This window comes from Falco peregrinus, chromosome 11 (genome assembly GCF_023634155.1).
Source record: "Falco peregrinus isolate bFalPer1 chromosome 11, bFalPer1.pri, whole genome shotgun sequence".
Lineage (NCBI taxonomy): Eukaryota > Metazoa > Chordata > Aves > Falconiformes > Falconidae > Falco > Falco peregrinus.
The window spans coordinates 13207380-13234853 of NC_073731.1; the positions used below are offsets into that span (position 1 = coordinate 13207380).

At 46.8% G+C, this 27474-nt stretch overlaps 2 protein-coding genes across 7 annotated transcripts in view; one reads left to right on the forward strand and one right to left on the reverse strand.

The window, feature by feature from the left end:
• Positions 1-13549, forward strand: part of CMTR1 (cap methyltransferase 1) — a 31750-nt gene extending 18201 nt beyond the window's left edge. For both annotated transcript variants that reach the window (XM_055816079.1, XM_005238663.4), the window contains exons 12-24: positions 169-301; positions 838-1017; positions 1421-1477; positions 2448-2505; positions 3169-3237; positions 3611-3742; positions 4227-4349; positions 5038-5129; positions 5779-5847; positions 7312-7359; positions 7949-8061; positions 8590-8698; positions 10483-13549. In XM_055816079.1, coding sequence (XP_055672054.1) covers positions 169-301; positions 838-1017; positions 1421-1477; positions 2448-2505; positions 3169-3237; positions 3611-3742; positions 4227-4349; positions 5038-5129; positions 5779-5847; positions 7312-7359; positions 7949-8061; positions 8590-8698; positions 10483-10615 — 1316 coding nt within the window. In that variant the 3' untranslated portion in view covers positions 10616-13549. The remainder of the gene's footprint in view (positions 1-168; positions 302-837; positions 1018-1420; positions 1478-2447; positions 2506-3168; positions 3238-3610; positions 3743-4226; positions 4350-5037; positions 5130-5778; positions 5848-7311; positions 7360-7948; positions 8062-8589; positions 8699-10482) is intronic.
• Positions 13550-13977: 428 nt separating this feature from the next.
• Positions 13978-27130, reverse strand: CCDC167 (coiled-coil domain containing 167). 5 transcript variants are annotated; one of them, XM_055816082.1, is made up of 5 exons: positions 26987-27009; positions 22388-22451; positions 19469-19563; positions 16971-17023; positions 13978-14814 (listed from the first exon to the last, which is right to left on the reverse strand). In XM_055816082.1, exons 2-5 carry the CDS (start codon positions 22439-22441, stop codon positions 14711-14713), a joined length of 306 nt encoding a protein of 101 aa, XP_055672057.1. In that variant the 5' UTR covers positions 22442-22451; positions 26987-27009; the 3' UTR covers positions 13978-14710. The 5 variants fall into 5 exon arrangements, with proteins under 5 accessions (XP_055672057.1, XP_055672058.1, XP_055672055.1 ...); XM_055816083.1 differs by lacking the exon at positions 22388-22451 and having other exon boundaries at positions 26987-27130; XM_055816080.1 differs by lacking the exon at positions 22388-22451 and having other exon boundaries at positions 26888-27031.
• Between the last annotated feature and the right edge of the window lie 344 nt (positions 27131-27474).

Genomic DNA, 27474 nt, shown 5'->3' on the forward strand with positions numbered 1-27474 from the left:
AGGTTCGTGGAGCCCCATGGGCCCACTTCATGAGTGTGTTTTAGATACTGTTTGATTATGCTGAAAACACTCTTACCAGTTCTGCAGAAGACAAAGTTACTGAGGTGCCTGATACCTCCTTGTTTCCTTATAATCTGCTGGTATCGGTATGCTTCCTCTCTTTTCCAGGAGGACATTTTGTCTGCAAAACCTTTGACCTGTTTACTCCCTTCAGCGTGGGACTTGTTTACCTGCTGTATTGTTGCTTTGAGCGAGTGTGCATATTTAAACCTGTGACAAGCCGCCCTGCTAACTCAGAGAGGTGAGATTCTTGAGCACAAGGGACTACTAAAGAAACCCTGTCCTCTAAATACAGTCACAGATGGATTTGGGTAAGTCTAGTGGAAGCTCTGTGATCTGCCTTGATTGGCAACTGTCTTGGAGGAGTAAGCATTTTAGATGCTTAGCAAATTACAATGCTTGACAAGGTAAAGAAGATACTTGCCAAATTATCCTTCTGGGGAGAAAGCAGTAGATATATAACAAATTCTGTTTTGCGTGAAACAACTATGGTTCCAATGAAGCTAGAGCATATGTGTGTTATCGTTCTACCTGTCAAGTTTAGCAGAATCTATTTACTACTTGGTGGAGATCTGTGGGTTTTTTCAATAGAGTTGAGCTTCCCAGTGTAGAAAATTTGTCATGACTTTGTGATAGGTGAGATTGCACCTTTCTAGGGGTACCCAGGAGGAAGGAATTCCTGGGATTTGGGAAACTGCCCTGATAATATGAATGTGGCAGGAAAGTTGGCTGTGTGGGAGAACTGAACTCCCATGATCTCTCTGCCTTGCTCTGCAGGTACGTGATATGCAAAGGGTTAAAGCTAGGGATTGATGATGTGCGGGACTATCTCTTCATGGTGAACATCAGACTCAACCAGCTGCGCAACTCTGACTTGGATGTGAATCTTGTTGTCCCATTGAACGTGATCAAAGGCGACCAGGACTTCTACGATTACATTATTCGGTCCAATGAAAAGTGAGTGCCCTTGGGCAATGAGGGCTGCTGGCTGTAGGCAGGTTAGCCAGCATGGCTTTCAGTTGTAGCTTCTTGCACTCAGGGAGGTACTTCCTGGTGTTGCTACACTGCTCTGCTCCCTGAGGAGCTTAGTAGAGCAGAGGGACCGTGTACAGAGAGAAACACCGTATGCTGTTAGTGACTCTTTGGCCTCAGAGTACTGTGTAGAAAAGAAAGGAGGCTACAGCCTCATTCTTTACAGTGGTCTTCCTGTCACTTTGAATCATGTTGGCAACGATTCCTCACTGCTCTGATCTAGACTGGCTTCCTCCTGTTGTCCCAGCACTCTTCCTTGTTTTGAACAGTAGAACAATCTTTGTAGTGATTAACTTGCTCTCTGACTGAAACTTGCCTTCTCTTTCAGCCACTGCAAAGTTCAGATAAAGGCACTGGCCAAAATTCGTGCTTTTGTTCAGGACACGTGAGTATATTCCTCTGGCTTTCGGTGAGGACTGAATTAACCTACTATATAGGAATTGCTTTGCCCTTCTTTAATGTGTTCTTGGTTTGAGCTGGTACTTGACATGGCCTTTGGAATCAGGAAAGCGAATAGTGCTTTTAGGTAGCTCAGTTTGTGTTTCTCCACGAGTTATTTGCAGAAACATGGGCAGCTGGAAGAGTCTTGAAAGTCGATGGTCTATTACCACCCTTGTCGAGAAGTCTTCCATATGTTGCATGATTTCTGATTACTGTAAGTGGGCCTGCTTCTTAGCAGGAATGTAAGCAGAAAAGTAACTCCCGGCTGGTATGTTCACTTCTACAGTAACCATCTAAACTGGGTGTATTTCATAGCTCTTCATTTTCTAGGGGCAGTTCAAAGCATCTAGGTTACACACCTAAAATTATGTAAAGCTTATGATGTGAATTTCTTGTGTAAAGGTAAAGCCATTGCGGTGTATAGCTTTTTCCCTGGTGTGACTTATCTGTGCAGATATAATACGTAGTAGAAAGCCGAGTGAGTCTGGTAGCCTGGAATTACCTTAAGAATTAATCCTAACGTTGGCACTGGTTTTTTGCGTGGCCTTCAGCCAGTCTTCATTGCTATTGCTATTCATAAACAGGGCTATGTACCCTAGTTCTTGGAGATTGACTTAAGTTCATACTAATATAACTTCTTGAAAATATTGATGCCCAGTGGTACGTTCATGGGATGGAGTTGTGGCCGCTAACTGGTAGTGCAGACCGTGAAGCAAAGCTAAACGGGGATTGGAGATGGGTGGAGGGTGGGGAGGGAAGGCAGCATCCTCTTTTGTATAACCTGTTGAAGAACAGTGCATGTTTTTCATTCCCAAGCCAGACACTGAAAGATGCAGGTTTCATAGGGCTTGGATATGTAATGCTGCAAGAGCAAGGAGGTTTCACCTTCTTAACAGTCTGCTGTCTTTATCTAGGACACTGATTGAGCCACGGCAGGCTGAAATCAGAAAGGAGTGTCTCCAGCTATGGGGGGTAAGTAAGCTGCCAAGCAGGGAGGTTGTGAAGGTGTCCTCGCTATGGTGAAAGAAGAATGGAACTACAGTACAGATAGGACTGTCTAGCCAAAGGTTTAATATGTTGTCTTGTGGGAAAGTCAGCGACCATTTCAAGTTGTTTATGTTGGCAAACAGGGTGTTTCTGATTTGTTATGTCCATGGCTTAACTGAGCAGGCTTCTTTGCTGCAGTTGAGAATGTTTCATCATACGCAGAGTGAGCTCAGCACCTACTTCCCAAGCAGCAGAGCTCTGCAGGGGGTGGTTTTTTTTGTGAGTCTGCAGTTTCTCTTCCCTGAGGCATTGACTGCAGTGGGGCCATAGATATGGCAGTCAGTTTCACAGGCTAATTGTATGTCTTTGATTAAATAGTATTTCATTGTATCATGCATGAAATAATAGAAGATTTAATCTGAAACTTTCTGAAGTTGCTTGTTGTTTCCTGTGAGATGGGATATACCTACAATAAATTTGCAAAACACCTGAGAACTTTTATTTGCGAAATGAGCTCTCCAGTAACTGGAATCCCAAGAGCAGGAGTTTCAGGGAGCAGGATGTTCCGTCATGTACTGAATTCAGGAAGGTTCTTATGAATGTGCCAAAGAATTACACTAATTGCCATTTGTTTGGATTTGGTTTTAGATTCCTGATCAGGCCCGTGTTGCTCCTTCATCATCAGATCCCAAGTCCAAGTTCTTTGAACTGATCCAGGTGAGACGATGAAGCAGCTAGTCATAGAATCATAGAATTGTTTTAGTTGGAAGGGACCTTAAGGATCCTCTATCTGCAACCCCCCTGCCATGGGCAGACACACCTGCCACTAGACCAGGTTGCTCCAAGCCCCATCCAAACTGGACTTAAACATTACGAGGGATGGGGCATCCACAGCTTCTCTGGGCATCCTGACCCAGTGCCTCACCACCCTCAGAGTATAGAATTTCTTCCTAATACCTAATCTAAATCTACCGCCTTTCAGTTATAGCCATCACCCCTTGTCCTGGATTATTGTTTCATGTAGAAGTTGCATTTACCTACCTGTTGATGTATTCTGTCTAATTTGCCTATGCCAAACTTTGCTCTTTAGGGCACGGATATTGATACGTTCAGTTACAAACCCACTCCTCTGAATTCCACTACACTGGAGAAAATTCGCCAAGTGTTAGATTACCGGTGTATGGTATCTGGAAGTGAGCAGAAGTTCCTCTTGGGGCTAGGGGTAAGTGCTGAAAACAGTCTGGGAGTTTTGCTGGTTAATTTCATTGCTGCTATTTTGTCTTGCGGTTTCATCCCATCCTTTCCTGTCCTCAAAGGCCAGAAAGGATCCCCATCAGCAGGCCCTGAGGCTGATACACATTTTATGTTTCTTTCTCCTGACTTCACTGCTTTTCACACTAATTAACGCTGTTTTTGTAATCGCAGCCTGTGAAGAGACCTGTACTCTTACTGATGTCTCTAATTATCTTCACTGTCCTTTTAAAGGTGTTCTATTTCTGGTTCTTTGTGTGGGTATGAAAAGTCATTGGCAGATTAGCATCAGTGGTTTTGTTCCTTTGCTGTCGAGATCAAAGTTTTCCTTAAAACTTCTGACAAAGAAACTGCCTGTGACAAAAAGATTCTCTGAGGGCTGCTCTACAGTTAATCAATGGTCTCTCGTCCACCCCTGTCCTCACACTGAATCTGACTCTGCCTTCTACACACAGAAATCGCAGATCTACACCTGGGATGGCCGCCAGTCAGATCGCTGGACAAAGCTGGATTTAAAAACTGAGCTGCCACGGGATACCCTTCTCTCTGTGGAGATTGTTCATGAGCTGAAAGGAGAGGTAGGAGGCTATTCTCTCCCTTATCAGTGGCCACAAATACAATGAGCAGTTTTGTCCCATTCTCGGTAAGATACTGCAGAACAAATGTTTCGCTGTGTCAGGTGTAAGGTTTTTTTGTGTGTGTGATTCTTAGAGAAACTGTTTTGGATTAAGTTCCTTCTTTCTGTCCAATGCTATGAGCTTTTAACAATATTTTGAGAACACTTTGGACCTGCTGCTGTTGCCCTACGTGCAGCAGCACATAGGACGTTGCCAACATGACTTAATGTGTTCTGTGGCTCTTCAGGTACGTGACTGCTCAGTAGTGATTGCACGCTTTGGGAAAACGATTCTTGTGGTGTATTCATAGTGTAAGCTGTTGCTACCTGGGAGTTTGGCATCTCAAATGAGGATGCTGTAGCGTGCTGGGCTTTGCCTTATCAGGTATCACAGCACAGAGAGAGCTGGTGATGGCAGCTGTGGTCCTGCTCTCTCTCATTCCCGAGATACAATTGTGTAGTTGAGATACACCAGATCCTGGAGGATGGCATGTTACTGTACAATGGACAGCAGGGAATTTGTGTGCTTCTAATAGCTGGACAGGTGCTTTCTGGCTAGAAGAGAACGTTGTCCTGTCAAAAAACGGGTTATAAATCGAAGCTGAAATAGCAACAGTCTGAGTAGTAAGTCTCTGTATTGCCCTCCCTAGGGGAAAGCCCAGCGAAAAATCAGTGCCATCCACATCCTCGATGTCTTGGTGCTGAATGGCAATGATGTTCGAAAGCAGCATTTCAACCAGAGGTACGTAGGATCTGGAGAAGCTTCTTGTAGACTTTCATGTACGCTACATGAGTAGGAGTGACTAGGAAACAGTGTTCAATCTAAAAGCAGAATGCTGAGCACAGGGAGACAAGTGCATTCAGCGGAAACACTACTATAAAGATGAACTGTGAATGAACCCGCTCTGAAGCGGAGTGCGTATAGCCTTTTCCTACTGTACCTTCTCTGTGTATGAGGGCAGGTCTAGCTCCTTGCTTGGTCTGGGGTGAGCCAGGCACAGTCTGCGTAAGCTGAGCACCCTGGAAATATGAATCGGCACAGCTGATAACTGGCTGAGGGAGAAGGATTGAGCCCCTCTGTTTCTTTCCTCAGGGACACGATGTCTCTACTAGTCCTCATTCCTGCTTATATCAATGTGTTTGTCAGCATGTGGGCTTGTAGAGGAAGCTATGGAGACCCACCCTTTCCTAATGGATAACAGCCAGTATCACTGGGCATGGAAGTGGGAGGGCAGGGGGGGGAAAAAGTCTTGCTCTGTACCCATTTGGGCTAGCAACGGAAGCAGTCTGCATGTACTGAAGTGTCTAATCAGTTATTCTGCTGAAACTGTTACCTACCTGCTGTGCCAAATCTTGCTAAATTGCTGGATTCTCCTCCCATTCTCATTCAGGATTCAGCTGGCGGAAAAGTTTGTCAAAGCTGTTTCTAAACCTAGCCGGCCAGATATGAACCCCATCCGGTGAGTGACGACTCCCTCGGCCTGGTGTGCTTTGGTTTCAGGGTGGTGGAGGATGAAGATGAGGAGCTGAAGGAGAGTTAAATTTCAAATTGAAATTCACAGTTCTGTTATATTCAATGGAAATAAGCTAAAAGCCCTTTAAATATCTAACATAAAGGTTGATAGTGGAGAAGCTGTGCCCTCCTTTTATATATCAGACAGTCATCTTTTCATCATAGGTGGACTGGCTGGTGCTGAGTTCAAGTATGTGTAGATCTAGCACCCAGTTAGCTTAATCATTGCAAAGACTTCTATGTCCATGTCTGCCCTGAAGGGTCAGCAGCAGTACAGAGATGCTGACTGTTAGTAGGTGAATGAAGTGCTGACCAGCATTTACAATGTCAGAACGGTTAGCCTGAGGAGAAGGCTTTAGTTACAATCCCAAGGAAGTTCCTGACAAAGGGCTTCAGCTTTGGTTGCCTCCTGACCTTCCATTTAATTAATTCTGCTAAGATGACGCGAAAGGGCATCATTGTGTTGAGTATCAGGTACTGTGGACGAAACAGCTTCAGTTTCAGAAGCTAGAAGCACCGTGATACTGAGACAAGCTGGTGGAAGGGGAAAGAGGATGTTCTTGGTGGCTTAATGAAAGATAATGAGTGGGATGTCAATTAAACTCAAGACAGATAGACAGTTGCAATAACTGGAGGAGCTCAAAATGTTGGGGAGGACTGAAAGTGAAGTGAGGAGGAGAGTTTTAGAAATGGGTTGTAGAGGGGTTGTTTGCTGCTCTTGTGAAAAGTTGTTCCAGTTGTGCTTTCTGAAGCCTGTCATGCTTGTAGCAGCGTGTTGGAAATGGGTGGCTGGGGTGTCAGATCAGAGGCAGTGCTTTTGAAACTTCCCGATTGTCTCTGACTCAGAACAACAAAAACAAAAGCAGTTTGACATAATAATAAGGGTGATGACTGCAAATCACGTTTATTTATTTTACAAAAAAAAAAAGAAAAAAAGAAAAAAAGAAAGAAGCTGTTTTTACCTCAGGGTGACTAAGAGTTTGTGGTGTCCCTGCAGATAATAACACTAAGATCAGGCAGTTTAGTTTTACTGTGAGGCCAGCATGCCAAGGCCAGAACCTGCCTGGGGCTGGCCTTGGTGAATTTACCTCATGGGAAAACAAAAGCACCTGACTTTCATTGTTCTTCCTCTTCTGTGTACTCAGCCTGATGTAAAAAATGCAGTTTCCTAAGCAGCGAGGATGCTGATATGCTGCTTACAGATCAGCCATGAGCATGCATGTGTCAATTTTTCTCAGGCCAGGAGAAATAAGGCACAGGAGAGTAAGATTGAGGAGAAGGGTGAACCTCAGTTATGCCTGACCACCTCATGCTGTACAAAATGAACTGTTTGACTGCACCCTGTAGCTGGGACAGAAAAAGAGGACAGTTTTAATATTTTTTTTAAATTGCGTTTTTGTCTTCCCCCTAGAGTGAAGGAAGTATACAGACTGGAGGAAATGGAGAAAATTTTTGTGAGGTAAGTGACCGGCACAAATGAGAGACTTCAGGGCCCATTGAGCTTATCGGCCACCAATGCCCAGGAATGGGAGGGATGTGCTGATCTGTGCTTCAGAAGTCCTGGAGAAAGAGGTGTTAGAGCTCATGTAGCTGGTAGCTGCTGTTTCTGAGATACTGCTGACTTGGAGCATCATCCTGCTGGGTTCTAATGCCATAGATGTGGCCAACACACTGCAACAGTAGGAGTGTCAACGGTGCTTGAGCTTGTAAGCAGAAGTGTCAGTGGCTTCTCAGTGGCTTGAAAGATTAAGAATTCATACCTGAAATGGGAACTCCATTTGGATTAAGTGTGGTAGATCATCACAGATCCTTCATTGCAACCCTCAGTTTGCTCCCTCATCTAGACAGCTCTGGCTGGTTTCTTTAGCCGTGTGGAGGAGGCAAGAGACTGAATTCTCCAGGATGTGATGATTTTGTCCTGTCATGTGCAGTGCTGTCAGTTTGCACTGTGATAGTCTGGAGAGGGTGTGCAGGTTGCATGTTGTGTGCAAGAGGACGGTAAAGGAAGAAATGGGAAATCTATGTAATTGCCTTCTCTCAACATTTAGGTTAGAGATGAAAATCATCAAGAGTTCAGGAGGAGTACCCCGGCTATCCTACACTGGCAGAGATGACCGACATTTTGTGCCCACAGGGCTCTACATCGTGCGGACTGTTAATGGTAGGAAGGAGTCCCTGGTTTTATTTAACTTTTCTGCGTATCTTCAAGTAAAACGTATTGGTGAGGCTCGCTGCTGTTGTAACGTGGTAAAAAATTAGTGGAAGTAATCCAATGGCTGGAGATGAACTCTTTGCATGTAATGAGGGTAGCCTGGACTTGGTTAAGGCTTAGGGTATTTATATGATAGGTTTTTCTGTAGTGAGTTGATCAGCTATTGTGTGGCTAATTTAATTTATTTACATGACTGACTTTTCTATTGAGATCATAATTTTTTAATCAAGAACATATTTTTCAGAGTACATGGAAATACCCTATTTTAAATGCAGGGAGAAGGGCATTTTCTCAGGGAATAGAGAACATCTAGGGAAGCAGGTCTTCTTGGGGGAGGGAAGGAAAAAGGAGTAAGAGAAAGATCAGAATTATTCTTATAGATTCCTCCTCCTTGCTTGCACTACGTGTGTATTCATACTGTGCTTTTTTTTCCCCCCCTTTCCATTTTCTGTCTGATTTCTGTGACTCTTCTGCAAGATCCCTGGACAATGGCATACAGCAAAAACTCCAAGAGGAAATTCTTCTTCAACAAAATGACTAAGGAAGCAACATACATCCTCCCTTCTGAATCCATCGCACCCTTTCAGTGAGTACAAGCCAGAGCTGAAGCTGTGGAAGGACAGCTGTGTGTGAGTTTGTGTGTGCCTCTCTATTTGGAAGGGAGTCCAGGGGTGCTGTGCTATGTTCTTCAGTTGTTTGCAGTGCAAGCACAGCTTGCTCACCAGCAGGGTATGCTGCAGAAGCTGGCGCCTTCTTAGACTTTCAGGAATCTGCTGATCTGGATTAGTGGATTTTGCAATTAATTGCTATGAATAACACAGATCTCTCAACTTTGTTCCCCTGTCTGCAGCAGAGTGCAAGTTGCTGAACCTCCCGGCACACAGGGAAATGGAAATTGAGCCCAGCAACTGTAATTTGCTGCATCTCTGTATTTTAAGATGCTTGATTGGAAGTTGGTAATTTACAAGTAAATCCCAGTTCATTCAGTCCAGGCTCTGGAACGAGTTGTAGGTAGCTAGGAGCTGTTTAAAGAGTGGGAGAGAAAAGCAGGAGCTCCTTGGGAAGGGATGGAGTGGCTTTCCATTGGACAGTCATTAACACTGTGGCTGCTGAACCACACCTGTATCTGTTGAGTACTGGGCTAAGGCCATGTCTTAAGTACAGCAAATCCTGAGTCTGTGTGACACCTCAGGGCTCACGGTGTTGGAGATGTGCACACCCTGCCCTCAGGTAGTCTTAGGAGATGCCCTTCACCACCACTACCCCGGGCTGTGCCTTTGAGCCAGGGCTTGATACAAAACAGGGCCTCCTGTTTGTCTCACTTTGAACTCCTTACCTACCTTACAGCAGTGCTCTTAAGAATCCTTAAACTTTCCTTAACCAGCTAAATGGAAGAACAGGCTTAAAAAGCAGATGCACATGATGCTTTTCCCCCCTGTGTGTCAGGATGGGGTTAGTTCTGCCTGTGCACTCTGAAGCAGGCCAGCATGAAACTGCCTGAATGGCTGAGGAGGTGGAGGGAGCACTTGTGTGGGACTCCAGAAGGGATGTGTTGTGGTTAGTGAGTACTAATGTGTCTGTAATTAGCCGTTGACATGTGCTCTTGTCGCTGTGCTAGTACTGCTTTGTTAGAAGAGTAGCACTAAATAAGCTATGAATATTAAGTGTCAGTAATTGTACAAAACTAAAGGCTGCTGTGTCGGCAGTAATTAGCAGCTCTGTTTTCATTATGGCTGGGCCTATGTTGATGCAGTGAGGGAGGGCTGTGCTTGATGGATGAGAGATGGCGTTGTAGGACCGGAACTCTGAGCAGCCAAGTTGAGGTTGGTTATTTCACATGAGGGGAAAGAGGGGATGATCCTAGCTGCTTTTGTGCAGCGCGAAGTGCTGGTCGTTTGCAAAGCTCCATAGGACAGCTATTACTGATTCTAGTAGGTTTGTGGTGAGTGATTAGATTGCTGCTGCTGGCAGACTTTTAAAATTCTTCATTAAGGCCATTTCCATTGCCTGCAATGACAGTTTCATCCTCTCAGGAACTTGGGGGGAGGTGGGGTTTTCCCTAATGACCTGTCTCCTTCCAGCAAATACTGAACTGAATCTTGAGTGGAACTAGAATTCACGAGTTTGTTTCCATGGAAATCTCTTAGGCTTGGAAGTTGCTATACCTTAAGGGCTGTAGGGTTTGTAAGGTGAATGAATGCACTGGTCTTTTCTTTTTTTCTCTCCTTCCTCTATGGCACACCTCAGTATATCTCTGTGTAACTCCCACTGCGAGGGCAGCTGACTCTGTAGTGCATTTTGTGGCTGGGATGACAGCGTTTTCCTTCCCCTCCCCTGCCAAACTAATCTTGCTCTCCTCTCTGCCCGCAGCGTCTGCCATTACAGCCGCCTCTTCTGGAAGTGGGGGGAAGGTGTTAAAGTACACGACTCTCAGAAAAGGCAAGATCCAGAGAAGCTATCAAAGGAGGATGTCCTGTCTTTCATCCAAGCGTACTACCCCTAACCCTGCTCTCTGGAGGGGTGCAGCAGGGCTGAGCCCAGCTTGGATTCTTCAGGGACTAATAAGACTGGGGAGGCACCGCAACTTCTACCCTGGTCTTCTCCAGAGCCAATTTCCTGGAGGTGATTGAACCAGGGGGTGGTATGCAGAAGGCAAAGGACAAGGCTCTACCCTGGCAGTGTATATAAGAGTACAGCCCAGGTGGCACCTGCTGCTGGAGTACCCATGGTGACTCCTGGAGCCAAAGCCTAATGCCCTTTTGTCCTGACCTACTGCATGCATGAGGCCAAGGGGCTGGCAGCTTTCTTTGCTCCTGTTCAAACATTCAGCGAGGTTTGTGGAGCTCTGTGTTTGCCAGAATTCTCCAGGCTTGTGCTTCCTTGGCCATGGGGGAAGGAGCAGAGATGTCTTGGTGGCAGAGCTGGGCAACAGCACACTGAAGTGGCCCTGCGTCGTTCCTGGCAGCTGTCTGTCTCCTTGGCCTTGTCAAAGGCCTACACTACCCAGTGGAGGGTGTTAGCTCATTGAGGAATGCTAGCTTTGGGATGCAAGTATGTATTCTTGTTGGTGTCTCCCAACACCTCGGCTTATCAAGGCACTTGGCTGGCCTGGTAGTTCCTATGTGATGGTACCCTGCTGGATAAAGGCCAACCCAGGTGATGAGTAGAGTTCCTGGTACAGAGTTGATACGCTCAGTGCCAGGGCTTTGTCTCAGACTTCTAGAAGCTGCTGTGACATGGATTTCCGCTCTCCAGGTCAGTGACAGACCCTGAGCTGGAAGCCTGAGGTTAATTTGTGAACATGTCTATGCCTCATGATGCGTCTGAGACCAAGGTGCTTCGGTTCTTGGTACTCGAAACTATTACCCAAATCTTCTGAAAGGAAAGTGGATGTGGGAGGGAAAGACACAGGAAGGCTGGGATGCTGGATATCTTTGGAGGAATGATGGGAATGTCTGACAAAAAAAAAAAAAAAAAAAAAAAAAAAACACCCCAAAAAAACCAAAAACCCAACCAAAACCCAACACATCAGGGCTTTAGTGAAAAGAGATCTTGACTTTGACCGTGTTGGTTAATCAGAAGAAATCCTGCCCCCTGATTGCCCACTGGAAACTTTTTACATGTCAGAGTGGGCTTTAAACCCCTCCATGTTTCATTTGGCCCTGGAACTGCATCTGGGGTGAAGGCGCAGAGCTGTGAAACTCTTAGCATGGTGTTTGTGTGTCAGCAGACTTCTCCATGCACTTCTGTGCTGGGCTCAAAGTTGTCTTCTGTTGCATGTTTTACCTTCACTTCTGGCTTCCATGGCACTCTTGCCAGGTCTTCCACATAAATCAGAAGATCACACACACAGTTGACAGCTTTTGGCCAAGCAACAAAATCGCCCCATTTGTTACGTTTTGTTCTTGGCTTGTTTTTAAACACAGGCTGGTAGTAGGGAGGAAAGTGATTTAGGGGTTGTCTGAACTGTGCCTTAAAGAAAGCTATAGTTCTGCTAGAATCTATAGCCATTGTGCAGATTCTTGTTTAATTCTCTCCACACCCATATGTATGATTTGAACAAGCTTTATGTAGCAAGACATGGTTATTTTGACTTGTAGGTATACAGGTGCATGGGTGCTGTATGGCCTACCCAAAGAATTAAGAACAAGGATGGCATGTTGTTGAAGTCCCACCTCTGCCCTCCAAGGCCCAGCATCATGCGTAGGTTTAGTGGTCACTCTCAGCACGCAGCTGAGTATCATCCTACAAGCAGGCTCTGCTCTCTGAGCCTGGAGCACTTCCATGTCTTCACAAGCAAATTGTCTCCATATAACCATGTATTAATTCTCTGCAGTTTGGTATAAATGAACTTAACAGCTGCAGCTCCTTGCACCAGAGAAAGTTACATGCAGGCTTGATCACTGTGGAACACAACCCTGGCTAAAGGAGCAGCACAGAAGTTGGCACGATCTGTAGGTTAATGGAAACTGGAGGAGGCAAAGCTTGGGAGTGGATGGGAGGTTAGCTTACGAATAGATCGCCCTGCATATAGTGCAGGGGAGCTGTTGTTTCTTCTCAAGCTCTGGCTAAAAGTGAAGTGGGTCAAAGCTGCTTTTTCCACGTTGGTGACTGTTAGCTCCCAGAGGTCTGCAAAAGCAGCTTAGAGACGGCGTGCTGTTAGTGCATCCTCTTGCTCACCTGCAGCCCCCTCTCTGCTCTCAAGCATTGGTAAAATGAACGAAAGAAAGGATGGCCCTTCCTTCCCCGAAGAACAGGCCTGTCACTGGCAGTTTTGTTTTGGTAAAGGCACTTTTGTAACGGATGAGGCGCAATCCCTCCCACTGGGCAATGAAGACCCTCCAACTGTGTGGTTTCCAGGCCTGTGTGCAGTTGGCTTTTTAAACCAACCAGTAATTTGAGTTCTGGTGCTTCTTTGGACTACCATACAGCTATTCCAATGCCAGCAAAGCATGCTGCTCCCTTTGCCAGGATCCTTTGCTAAGTGTTGTCCTCCACTTGGGGCCGTGGTCTCTTGCAGGCTGGCAGACAGAAGGGTGGCTAGGAATACATTAGGGTCTAGAGTACAGGCCTCTGAGGGTACAAAAAAGCCTGGCTGTTAGCCTGCAGGCTAGCTTTTATGGACAGATATGTTCTGTTGACCTAGTTGCCTCCAGCTCCTCCTGATATTAATTTGTTTTTTAATTTTATTTTTGATGCACTGAACCTGGATTCCCCCTTCAAGAAGGCAAGCATGAGCCACCATGCTACTTGCTTCTGTGTTGCAGGGTAAATATAGAGGGATTATGTGGGGAAGGGGGGGTGAGAAAGGTCTTGCCGAAGGGAATGTTTATGTACATTAATTGCACAATGTATTGTTATTAGGCTGTGTATCATTTTGCGTTGACATCTCTGCTTTCATTGTCTCTATTACCAATACAGCCCCTTTAGTTCACAACAGTGCTTGTTTACTTCACCTCCCCAAAACTTCCGGCCAGCTGTGTGGATTAGTGTGAAGACGGAGAAATGCCTTGCACAGCTAAATTTTCAAGGCAGTCCCCTTTTAAAGGCTTTCCTGGGAGCACACTAAGGGCTACCTGGTGTATGTCACTGCATCAGAATGAGATAGTACTATGGGGACGGTCTCCAGCACTGCTCTGCAGTGTGCTAGGCTGCTTTTCTACTCAAAGGAAGCAAATACTAAAGTAGGTTCCAGGCTACAGCAGACCAATAACCCACGGTTGAAACCTCTCTGACCAGGGATGTTAAGTGCCTAACCCAGCCTAGGCTTACTGTAGTACAACGTGTGCCGGGGGCAGATGGTAGGACGAGACTATAGTAGCCGAGAGGCATGCTGCAGAACAGGGAAAAAAGAAAAACGGGAAGTTAAAAGGTCAAATTATTTTATTTAAAGCCGTGCAGAGGCACTTCCACCCCTGGGAGTTGGTAGTAAATTCTCTTCTGCAAGTGTTGATTCTCAGAGGCACAAAACGGCTACCAAACTGATGCACTGGTAGATCTTCTCAAAGCCCAAGCACCCACATCTCAAGTTGGCTGCTACCTGCTTTGTGGAGAGAGAGATGCCTACCTGTTTTTGTGGCAGTAGGATTCCTTTGGTCCTGTAAGTCGGTGTGGAGGAGGAAACATCTTTGTTTAGCTCAGCTCTGGCAACACATGGTGTCTTCAGGTCACAATACCCAAGTTACCCTTTGATTCAAAGAGTGTGGTGTCTCTTTCAGCTTATGGCTGAGTCACAGGAGCCCGGGTGGCATGTATTCTGACTGGGCTGGGCAGCGGGCACTCATCTGCAACCACAGAGGTCCTCTCCAAAAGGGAGATGCCTTCCTGCATCGGGCTGGACAGTCTTCACTGTATTTTGGGTAAGACAGCACCACCCTGAGCTCGATTTCCAACAGCAAGAGTGCTTTGATTTCTGGTTTGTCTCTTGTCCCCCTCAGTTCTCAGAGGAACAGCTTCCTACGCTGAGGCTTGGAGAGGATAAACAAGAACAGCCATTTGAAATGCCGATCCTCACCCCTGGGGGAGGCACAGTGGTGAGAGGAGGAAAAGCTCCTTGCAGGAGAGTCGTTTGGTCAGCAGGGAGAATTCTTGAGTGCAATCACATTGTCCAGCAGGAGTAAATAAGAGCAATCAGCAACGCCACGGCCACCGTAAGGGCAGCATTCTTGCGATTTTCCTTACGAAGCACACTCAGTTCTTTCTCTGGGAAACAAAGAAAAGCCTTGCCTGTGAGTGTTCTTTGTGTTGCAGCTACATCTTTCAAAACTGTCTTAAAAGCACAACGCTACCTCAGCCATGGGCAGCTCTTTTGGGATCAGTATGCAAAGCTGCCAATTAGAAGATGTGCTGAACAGGAAGTAAACTAGCAGGAACCCTTTCATTTGCTAACCCTCACCCTGTCAATCGCGGTAGGTGCTTGAGCATACTTCAATATTCAGACCAGTTCCTCTTTGCAAACGACCTTGTTCTGGGACCCTACTGAGGACAGAATGGGTCATTAGAATAATCGCTTGTTCCCCAAGAGAATTAAGAAGAGGGAGGGTAGACAGCAATTTCTACTACCTTCTAGACTTAACAGCCTGGTACCTTTTCCTAGTGCTTAAATGTTCTTAAATGCAACTATGGACACCTTTGAGCATTGCAGAATCTGGGTTTCCTTGTGTCCCAGAAGGATGAGTATGGAACAAGTCTGAGCTTAGACACTCATTCTGTTGGGGCCTGCAGCTTTTTAGAGACGGGTCACTTTCCCTGGCCCTAGTGTACAAAAGAAGAAACAAGGAAAAACATGCAGAGAGAGGAACAAAGTTGCTACTAGAAGCATGATGTCCTACTGATCTCCATTTCTGTTGTATTCTCTTTACCAAAGATGAGAACCCCGTTCTCACTAGTTTTTTTCCACAGGACAGGCAAGAAGCGAGGCCTACAGCACTACACGCTGCCTGGCCAGACCACAAGAATTATTCTGCAGGGCAAGGCGGGGCGCAGGCTGCCTCCAGAGCCAGACTGCTCTTGTGTTTGGAGTTCAACTGCAGTGACTGCATGGGTTACTTGCCTCTACGGTTTGCACTAGCAGCCTCCAGCGGGAATGCCCTGGTGCTGGTATCAAGAGACTTTTAACTGTCCTTTCTGCCTCCATTCTTCATGTAATACGAGCATTGTCATGAACCATGGAGCAAACCGCTTGAATCGGCAAAGCCACAGAAGATGTGGTAGGGACAGGAGGTCACATAACCCCCAAACACTGCAGTGCCAGCTTAAACTGATGGAGCAACGCCATTGTCAGCAACTGCAGGTCACTGCCTCAAGTGTGTCAGCTGCACTAAGCACGCATTTAATCAGAGGCCACAGCAGTGATCTAAAAAGGCTATGCACGTGCACTGTCAGTTCCATTCTAGGAGAAGCAGCCACCACCCTTAGGTGAGGCTGTTGCTACTATCTGAGCAGCCTGTCAGATGGCTCTGTTGATGGCTGATTGCTGGTAAAAGGGTGGCAGCAACATGCCATCTCTAGGGGTAGGCCCTTAGGGAACAGCTCTGAATCTGTTTAAAGTAATTGTTAGTCTTCTGGAAACAATCTTTTAACACGAGATAAAATTACAAATTTGCTGGCTGTACCCCAGCTTTCAACTCTCCAGGCCTAAAAGAAGACTTGTGCTTCTTCCTTTGTGTGAGCTCTGGAGCTTGAACTGCTGCAGAGCACTGTCAAGCAGTTAACCATACTGATCAATGCCAGGAGCCTGAAGACATGCAAATCAGCATCCCTAGTGGAACAGAAGTGCCGTCAAACGTCAAACGTGTGGTAGCTCAGAGGGACTCTCATTTTAACTGCCTGCAGCAGGACTTGCAGCAAGTAAAGATCCTGGCTCTCTGGAATTGTAGGTAGCACAGTGTGAATCCCTATGCTCAGGTGCTGAACAGCCCCAGAAACTGATGCAGTGAGAACCTTCCCTAAGGAAGGTGTACTTTGCTACACTCCAGATAGAAGCTTGCTAAGCAAGCTGGCAAGTGCTATTAGAAAAGAAGAAGAAAAAAAAAGAAAAGGAGGGGGGGAGGACGTTAAAAGCCACTCAAGTCAATCTGTTGGCTAAGACTATCTAAAGACTGATAATTTTGGGTATGTGAAAGGGACATCTTTCCTCCCTCATTAGCTGATGGTTATTTTTTCCTCTATGATAGCACAGCTCAAGCAGGAAGATTCAGACTCCTAATATGCTGACTAGATTTCCCTCAGTCTAGCTCCCTTTGGTTGAACCCAAATTCAAAGGCAGAAGTCAGAGGTGGCGGAGGCTTGAAGACGGAGCTAAGCTGCAGTACTGATCCCATCTAGCCCAGAGGGACCATTTTTAATGAAGCTCTTACCATAGTTGTCAGCTTTGGTCATTAGTAAGTTTCTCTCTCTCTCCAGTGACTTTCTGTAATGAGAAGAGGAGTTCGTTACCTGTGAGGCACAACACAGCCTATTTCTTTGCTTATATGATGGAAAAGAGACTGTCCCACTGCCAGGGATATCTGTTCATAGAATGAACCCCTCACCCTTTGCTGTGGAAAGGTAACAGTTTAGAAACCCCCCAGCTGTGCAAGAGAAGAGATGCAGCAGTTTTAGATTATTTTTTCCATCCCCCAAACTGCTTCATATCTCTCCTTTCAGAGCAACATTAGTGTATACAAGCAGGCTAGAATGTGTCTGTGTGTCAGAGAGCCCCCTGCTTTGTTCCCCCAGGTGGGGTAGGAAATTCTGCTACAGCTACAGGATGGGACAGGGTCCCTGCATGTTCCCCGCAGGACCCTGCCCTTCCAGCACACCTGGCTTAGTGCTGGAATGCTAATTCTTCTCACCCATTGAAACTGGGATTCCCCTGTCAGATGTATCCAATTTACACACTCAGGGAAGCAAGCTGAATCCAAACCCAGTAACACCACCAGTTAAACAACCTGTTACTAGACTGAAGACTCGGGATAGTAACAATAAAGAGCAAGTCAGGCCAACTCAGGCCTTGTTTTAAGCTGCACAGGATGATTAATTAATACACTGTTTAAAATATAAACACAAAACAAACTGCCTGAAAGCTGCAGTGTTTCCATTACCCAGTGAGGATGTGGTCACTCCTTTCAGGCTGTGCACATATAAACAAACATGCACTAACAAATGATCTCCTGGTTCAGAACAGACAGGGAAGACACTAAGTGTAACAGTTTGTTGTTCCCCTTGGGGCACAGCAAGAACGTGTAGGAGGAAAGAGATCCAAATCTATGTGTACAGCTAGTTAAGTAAGGGATGGCAAGAAAGCAAGCTATGTCAGGGGAGGAAAGGGCTCTTAAAGGCAACTGGGGAAAGGCAATGTGGAGTGCAGCCAGGAGGAAGTGAGAAGACAGATTTACCAGCACGACTGAGCTGCTACTTCGAAACTTGCCTTGTGAAGTGAGTCAAGGGAAGCAGCTTTAAGAATGAGACATGAAGAAACCATGACAACTGAACTTCAGAACGGCAAAAGCAGAGCTCTCCTTTGTGTACTACTCAGTGAATCAATAATTTTGATCATGCAACCTTCCTCCAGGGTTTCTCAAATGGTTTGGATTAGGACAACAATTTCTGTTTCCATCTCCACACAAGCTGTAAAATTCAGAAAAGGACCCAGGAATCCAAATTCCTAATTCTCTGCACTAGGCCCTATATTTCAGAGAGAAATCATACAGATATATACCATCTTGTCAAGTTACCACAGCTGTAGGTTTGGTTGCTGGCCATGTAAGTACCAGATAAAGAATACAGACAGTAAACATAAGAATTTAGGCCTAAAAAAAAAGGACTATTGAGATGAGGAGCTAGAGAGATGAGGGACAGAAGGAGACAGGACCCTGTCCAAATATGGATGGGGATACAGAACCCCAGGGAAGGGAGAGAGAGGGGGAGTGGGAAAGAGGAACAAAGAAGTTAAGCTGAAGCTGGTAAGTATCAAGGTGTGATGTCACCACTGCTAGGATTATTTCTAACTGGGTTCTGTAGGACAGCACTGTAGAGCAGACACCAGGACCAACAAGACCGCTCCCTGGGCCTATGATGCAGCTTCCCAGCCTTTTTTGCTAGGAGCAGATAGTAGGATACTGGTGACTGGAAGAATGTCCTCAAGTGGGGAGATCTAGGATCGCTTGCTTCACACTCTACAGAAATAGCAGGTTCTGTCTGTGTCTGCTACAGCATCCAAGGTCTTTGCTAGAGTCCCAGCTCTAGAAGCTACAGTTGCCTCTTTACATGAGTGACAGATTTCAGGGGAATTCTCCCTCTTCCCTTTCTCAAGGAAAGCCAGTGTCACTGCATCCTACATCGAGACACATTTGCAATACCCTTTCTCAAGGAAAGCCAGTGTCACTGCATCCTACATCGAGACACATTTGAAATACAGGCACAGACAGAGTAATTTCCCTCAGCCCCTTTTGCAATTGTATCCCAGCCTGGTCTGGCTCTCAGCAGTACTTGCTGCGTATTTCCCCTGACCGAACTCAGGCAGCTTCAGCAAGGCTTGACTAGCAGCGTGTAGTGAATATTTGCCAGACTCACAGAGCTGTTCCCTAGCAGGCCAGGAGCTTGTTCTGCAAATGAACTGGTGAGTTTTGGGCACTGCCTGGCTGGCTATGGTGCAGGCTGGAGCAAGGCTGGTGGTTAAGATAAAGTTCTCCCCACGTGTCACTGAACTTCTCACCCTAGCGAGTTCCGCAAGTGAGGCCCAAGCTGGGGGAAGAGAGTCTCTGTCAGGGGGAACTACACACTCCCATCCCTTCAGGAGCCCTTGCTCAGTACTACAGCAGGAGGACAGCTAGCTGAAGTGCACACTGACAGATGTGAAAGGGGTGGTCAATACCTTCCTTCAGGGCTGAGCTTCTCCCTGCGGAGTTTAAGATCCATCTCCTCCATGCTCCGTCTGCAACGTGCCAGCTTCTCCTCCAGTCCATCAATCTGAAAAACACCACACCAGTCACTGTTATTTCCTCTCCCAGCTAACATGGATCCATCCCCACTCAGATGGGAGGGTGGCAGCTCAGCTACTCCACCTCCTTCCTCCCTAAGTCAAGGGAGGAACAGGCCCAGCTCTGTGTAGAGATCACACCACAGAGCACCCATCACCTCCCAGATCAGCCTGTATTATACCCTCGGCAACCGTGACATTGCAATCCCAGACACAGCCAAGCCAGCTCTAACACTCCCACCTCTGTGGCTGACCGGCACCTTTTAGCTAAGATCCGATCCTGTTCCAGCCTGTCTACTTTCTGTGCATGTGGCTCCACAAGCAAAGATGTGATCTAAGGCATCTTTATGCAATTAAAAGAGGATAAAATGAGAGACACCGGCCTTCATCAAAGCCTGAATGACAAGGTCTTGATTTAGTGCTGTGAACAGATGCAGAATTTCATAGAACGTGACTACAAAGTACCCTCAGCTGCCTGGTTGGGTGAAGGGACAAAGGGGAAACACTGATACCTACACCATGTGTCTTTTACCCAACTATATCTACAACAGCAGCAGCAGTCTGCACAGGAGAGCATTCACCACTGCCTCCACACCTTTGGCCTGCACCAAGTTTTGGCACCAGCCTGTTCCCATGGAGAAAAACTCTGGTCACCTCCCTGTGTGTCCTCATCAGATTTCCTAACAGGCACCCTCCTCCCGCCATGTCTTCTTGTAACTGTGGGCAAGTACAAGAGAGTTGATCTACTTGTGTGCGGATGGATTGCACAGGAGGGGATCCTACCATGGACAACACTTCTCCTGGGAATCGTTTCTCTTTTCAGCCTGGCAACCAGAATGTAGACATCTTTAGGAAAACTTTGTCTTTCAGGCTTGCTTCCAGCAGGGAAACAGTGGAACTAATTAGATAATATGAACACAACACCCGAGCCTGAAAGAAAACGGCCTTGGTGCCCTGAGGTGTCAATGACCTCTTTTTTAGCTATTTAGTGCAACATTCTTGCTGTGTCTAGTTCCCCAAGCAAGGCCAAGGCCAGCCAGATGGCTGACAGCATGGCCTCTCAGTGGTAGGATCCTTCACACACCAGAAACTAAGAGGCAGCACAGTTCCTAGTGAAGTACTGAGGTGGAATGAGACACCAGCTGCCTGGACATCAGCTTCAGAGGTGGCCCAGAGCACAAACACTCCCATAAACACTGATATGGGAAACAAAATCAAAGGTAGTGATTCCTAATTATTGCTGCTTTGGGGATCAGCTCCATCCTAAGCTCATTAGCAGTCTCACACTTTCTGCTCTGGAAAGGCAGGCAAGCGTTGTAAATAGGCAGGATAGGAGAAAAGGCTTGATGCAAAGGGGAGAACAAAGCAGACTGCAACAAGGAGTTTAGCCAGCTAGCTAAACTGTGCCAGGAGCACAGCCGAGCTGGGGAGAGGGCCACATAAAACCAGGCTAAAATAAATCTTTGCATCTTACCAGACAGCAATTTCAAAGTCCCTTGTTACTAGGCAGCTCTGCCAGGGCTGTTGAGATGCCAGAGTTCCCAGAGGAACATGAACAGCTTCCCCTGAGCCCAAGGGGAGCACCAAGGCGTATCTATCACCTGATCTCAGAGCACAGGGAATGGTGCTTCTGTGTCTGACAATGCTTGGGTTTGCCTGGATGGGGACACAGACATTTTTGAAGCATGATAACTGAAAATGCATTCAGTTAGGGCAAAGATAATTGTCCTCCTCCATATCCAGCTGTGCCAGTTAAGAAGGTTAACTCCAGCTGCTCATTGCTATCTGTCATCCACTACAGCTCAGACAGCGAGATGTACTGCCTCAGTCTGCTTCAGGACCAAGCAAGGGCTTCCTCCAAGTTAGTTCTGACCAGCAAATTAATTTAATGGCAGGGTACAGCAGAGTGGAGGTTGGGTGTCCGTCCAGTCCAATTTAAGAATGACCATCTCCTTTACCAGTTCCTACCATTTGCAAATGACTGTCTTCTCAGCTCTCTTATCTGTTGAAAACCCTCACATACACACACAGCAAGAGGTACTTCATCATGTGTTACCTGGCTCCTCCTTAGCCAGTAAATCTATTGCAGTGCACCACGCCTTCTCTGGAAACAAGTTTGAAAATCACATTAAATAATACAATTTAATGAGAGCTTTGGTTAGTCAGCTGCCAACCCCACCACTGAATTTTCCATGTCATTGCACTTCCTTCCTCTCCTCCAGAACTGCTCCTCCTGCTCAGTTTGCAGTTGCTCTCACTCGTACATTCTCTGCCCATACTTCCGTCATTTTATGAGATACAACAAGAGGCACTCTGCCCAACTCTGCCAATGCTTTCACTTTCTGCTGACTAAAATTCTCCAGATTCCACATAATACTTTAAAAGTTTCAACTGGTTTTACTGCTCTTACATCAAAACCAAAGTTTGGGTCCCCTGCTGGAGAGTAGTAATTTGCTAATAAACCACATGCCCTAGAACTGCACCATCAGCTTTGCTGAGCTGCACAAGGGACAAAAAATAATGAAAAAAAAGCAAGGAAGGAGGAACAGATTGCTGAATGAACAAAATATTTTTTTCCTCCAGAATCTCACTGTTTCTTTTCTTCAGGGTAGTCTGGGGCATTAGGGTTTTAAGGAAGGACGAGTCAGGATTCCTGGATGTTATCCATTCACTGTGCCTCAGTTTCCCTACCTATAAATTAGGACAATACTATCTGCCTCCTGGAGGTAGTAGTTCATTTACACAAGGAACCTCAGACACCAACCCAAACTATGGGCAGAGCACTACCTTGATACATCAGTACCGTTGCCTCACCTGGAATTTGGGATCTGTTCCTGTAAGCTTGGAATCCCTCAGCAGCTCAGCCATCCAAGTAACTCTTCAGTGCAGGGGAAAGGCAGGGCAGAAACAGAGAATAAGCACAGGGAGTCATCAGAGTGATGTCTGGGAATTACTGATTACTCTGTGCTGCTAAGGAAACTCCCAGGGGGAGTCATAGCCTGTAGAGCTGTAGCACAAGAAAACCCGTAGAGCTCTGACATAATTCCCTGTAGCAGCTCTCCAAGACAGCAATCCTAGAAGCAGGTACACACCTGAGCTTGTTGTGGATGGAAAGCTTTCCCTCCTACTAACATGTGAGAAGGTTACTTGGGGTATGTACCTTGGCCTACTAGAAGCCCGCACAACACCAAAGAGTCAAGCTCACTTAGCTGAACCATCACTGCACCCCACACTGGCCTATCGTTTTAGCGGCAATCTCTGCACAGTGGCTTATGAATTGCAAAGACGAACCTTGCTCCTGCTGGCTCTCCCTTCCATGAAGAGGGTCCTCTGGGACAGAGCTGAAGCACAGCATGCAGAAAGCTCACGTGACAACTCCTCAAGTTCACATGCTGTATCAGGGACACAGGACTTCACTCACAGCAACATCTTTAAGCAGTGTCAGTTAAGAGGGGCAAGCAAAACAGGTAGGTCTCATCCAGGCAGTGGCTCGAGGCACACAGAGCTGCCCTTTTGCTCCTCAAGAGCCACTCCAGAAAGTCAAGTCCCAGCAGCTTTGGATACACACAGGGATCTAAGACCAGATGCCTCCCTTGCTCCAGAAGGTATGATAAGGCACTCAGCCATTTTTATTGAATTCTGGCAACACTCGCTTGCAATCTGGAGACCTTTTTAAACCAGAGAGACCCGGAGCAGATTTCGATCCAAACTGACTTACATGCTTATTACAAATCTCATTTGTTGGGACCATCTTGGGCAGGGAGCCCAAAACGGTTCACATAAAGGCAGAGACAAAGACAGAAGAGAAAAAGAAGCAGCTTTGCTTACAGAGTTGAGCTGGATCCCTTTTAATACATTTTGTAATGAATTAATAAAAGCTTTCTTTCCAGCAGAAAGGCTAAAAGCGCTTTTCAAGAACTGGCATCCACCCCCTGCTTTTATGAATTCCCTAATTAAGATACTGGCAAAGAGCCATATCACACATACATTAACATCCAACAGCATTAGGTAATGAGGTTTTTGTCTTCTGACCCTCATAAAACGGATCAAAGCCAACTGAAGAGATGGGGGCAAAGAAAAAAACACCCTTCCCCAAGCAGTCTTCTCATGCCTTGTCACCTGCCAGCCCACTTGAGCCATTCTTTTCACAGAAGAATTAGTGGTTCCTGCATCCACAAATTTGGCTGGATTATTAAAATTAGGCCAGCAGAGATGAATTCTGTTTAAATTCAAATGCTAACTTGCTGTTCACGGACACAATTCCATTTTCACCACGCTCTTGGAATCATTTTGCATGCTGGCAAATCATTTCACAGATGCTGTGCCCACAGCATGATTGGAAATATTTACCAGGCAAGCTACTATATAATAGAGGACTATCCACCAGCAAAGTCTAAGATGAATCTTGCAGATCAGCTCCCTGTGTTGCTGAAAAAGAAAGGGCTGGATCCTACCTGCACCTCCTCCTTCAGCCTTGCAGAGACTATCCAGTTAGTCAGCCCACCCTGCCTCTGCTCAGACCAGCAGCTTTGCAGGATTGCACACAGATGTGACCACACGGCACAACCCACAGCTTTTTGAAAAATCCTGGAAGAACAACTTTACTGAGTAAAGACTACATTGGCCTTTTCCCTATTCTTTATGCTCTTGCATTGACACTTACCAGCCACTGCCTTGCCAGAAGCAGCACTACACGTAACAATACTTTCTCCAAACACACACTCGACATTTTGCAGCTCAGGTACTGTGTGAGTGCAGGGTGTTCTCTGTGCATTTAATAGCCCCACGTTTTTGCTTCCATGATTTTTTTTTCAGTTATTGTCTGAACCACAGGTATATTTTTAGGGGCTACAATATCCTCTGGCAAGCAGTTTAACAGCACAGCCACAGGTTACAGGAAGAACCAACTCCTCCTGTTCTGAGCTTGCTCGCTGCTAGTTTCATTTGATAGCCCTAATTTTGTATCGACAGTGAACGTTCATTCTTCGTTTAAAATTACAAATAGCATACAGATGATACAGATGTGTATCAGGTCCTCTTGCAGTCATGTTTTCAAACTTAAAAGGACCTGCTGCGCTTAGTTGTTTCTTGCACACAAGTTTTCCACACCTTTGATTATCCTTGTCACTCTCAAGCTCATTCCACTTTCACTGTTTTGCTACAAAACAGACCAGTCTTCCCAGTTTCATTTTCCTGACAAGTTTCCTCAAGAAATTTCTGTGCAGCTCAGCACTGTCAATAGGACTGCCTGTTGAAAGACTACAGAGCTATATAAAAGGAGAAGTGGCATGAGTTTAAACTACCACAACATTATGGCAGAACATTTATATCAGTTTAAACCAGGTCATATCAATTACACCTGCAATTTGTAAATGCAAACTTATCTGATAAGTGTCTATATAGAAAATTGCATTCATTTAGCATCATGACTTCAGTTTAACAAGCATGACTCTGCCTAGATTAGGCCTTTCGAAGCTAGCCATGCATCATATCATATTAGGACTCATTTGGAAAGTTTTCTTTACAATCATAACAGCTCAGAAGGTAATACTGAACTGAAAAAAAATTTAAATTATAAAATCACTATCTCGGCTATCACACCTTCTGACACCTGCAATGCAATCCTCTCTTCCTCTGGCTTAAAGGGATTTTGTTTTCTTCCTCAACTTCTATTCAGCACCTTTCTCATCACTGCAAGGGGGGGTAGATTTTATCTTTTAGTAGTGTCTTTGCACCGAGTTTAAGTTTTCACCTGTAACACACCGAAGAAGTGTATTCTACAAGCCTTTCAAAAGAAGTATCTTCTATCATGACAATGTCTAAAAAAATATAAAAATCTAAAGCTACCAGAAGTCCCCAAACACTGTGCAAAAATTTTCTGTGGCAGCTAAAATCAGTTCCTTTTCATTCTGTGATCAGCAGGTCCCTGACAGGCTCACCCTTTTTAACACCTCTCTTTTTGTAAGGCAGGCGCTCCCTTCTCAACTCTCCTTGTCTGTCACATCTCAAATAACCACCACAAAAATTTCATTATTCCAATTCTCCCTGCTAGGCTTACTGAACAGAAGCTTGGAGAGTCAGCATGCTCCCCTCTGGTGGTTATAATTTGGGTTAGAGTGCCCAGAAATGTCTGTTTCTCTAACAAAAGCCTAACTAGATGAAATAGACCAGAGAACTACTATAAAAACTCCCATTCATATGACAAGTAGGATGCTCACTTTTACACTAGCGGCTGATGAAGCATATATGGCAAGCCCCAAGCCCTTTCCCTGGCCTTTACGACCCTGACTATCTTGGTCTGCTGAGCACATGCTCATCTAAAAAACTTCAGGACAGCGAGGTGACCAGTGAGATTCACTGAATCAGTTCTGCTCCCTTTCAGCCATTTGTCAGGAAGGTTCAGGCTGTTGCTTTCCCCAAAGTACCCACAACCCACAGATGTGAACTATGGGCTCTCCACTGCCTCCTCCAAGTCTGTCCAGATAGCACTGCTCCTCGCAGGAGCCAGGATGAAGTATGCTTCAGAGAGTCCTTAACTAATATGCCTCGGTTTGTTAATACAAATACAAAGCTTAAACAAAGCTTACTGGCTGCCCTCCTGCCACTCGGGAGATTGCAAAACAAGCAAAACAGAAAAAAGCCAGATTTAGAAGGAAGACATACTCTTAAAACCCAGCTTTTTCTCCTTCTCCTTGCTGTCATTTATAGGCATGCCGTGCGCTGGTTTACGGCTGGGCTCCTCAAAAGCGGCAGCCTGCGCCCAGCACACTGCTGACTTCCACCACTGCACACACAGGTCAGGCTACCCACGGTTTGCTAGCCAGGGGCCAGAGCTTGCCGCGGCACCCTCCACAGTCATTTAGGTTGGAAAAGACCTTTGAGATCATCAAGTCCGACCACTAACCTAACACTACTAAGCCCATGTCCAAGTTAAACCGTGTCCCTAATCACCGCAACTATGTGTTTTTTAAACGCCTCCAGGGATGGCGAGCAGTGCTCCCTGGGCAGCCTGCTCCAATGCTTGAGCGCCCTTTCAGCGAAGATAATTTCCCTAATATCCAATATAAAGCTCCGTTGGTGCACACACTCACTGCCTCCCCCTACCCCGCCTCAAGGGCTCGGCCGGAGCAGGCGCACCACACGCCACCATTCAGGCAAAGGCCTGGGCCGGAGGACGGGCCGGCACAGGCTGCCCCGCCTCAGCCGCCCCCGCTGCCATCGCACATGAAGATGGCGGCCGGGCTCGGCACCAGCACAGCCTGGTCGGAGCGGCGTCCCCAAGCCCCCACCGCCCCGCTCCTCCCCGACACCCACCGCTCTCAGGAAAAAGCTGCTGTGGCGGTGGCAGCCGCCTCGCCTCGGCCCTGCCAAGCCCGGCCCGGCCGTGCCCCGCGCCGCTGCCGCCCCCCTCACCTCACGGGCCACGCTCAGCCCCTCTCGCCTCCGGCCCATGGTCCCCGCCCCGCCCGCAGCCGCGCATGCGCAGGGGCCGCTCTGCGCCACCGCCCGAGCGCGGCCACGTCCGCGGGGCGGCCGCCATCGTGGTGAGGGGGCTGCGCCGCGGGGCGGCCGCCATCTTGGGGAGGGCGCTGCTGCCCGGCTCCCTGCGGCGGAGCTGCCCGGGGCGGCAGCGGCCGCGGCCCAGCGGGCCGGTTTTGGCGTGGCGTGAAGGCGGACGGGGGCGTGCGGCAGGGTGAGAGCAGCGCCTGCCGCTTTGTGCCCGTGCTGCCTGCAGCCAGCTCTGCCTGCTGCAGCAGCGGGTGAGGGATGGTTTGGGAGGACCAGCGGGCCGGGAAGCTCTCGGACCTGCCTCATCCTGCCTCTCCGCTCCTCAGAGACCCCTGCTCCCAAGGAGGGGTATTGGCAGGGGTGTGCAGTGTCTGGCAGGGCATGGCCTCTGG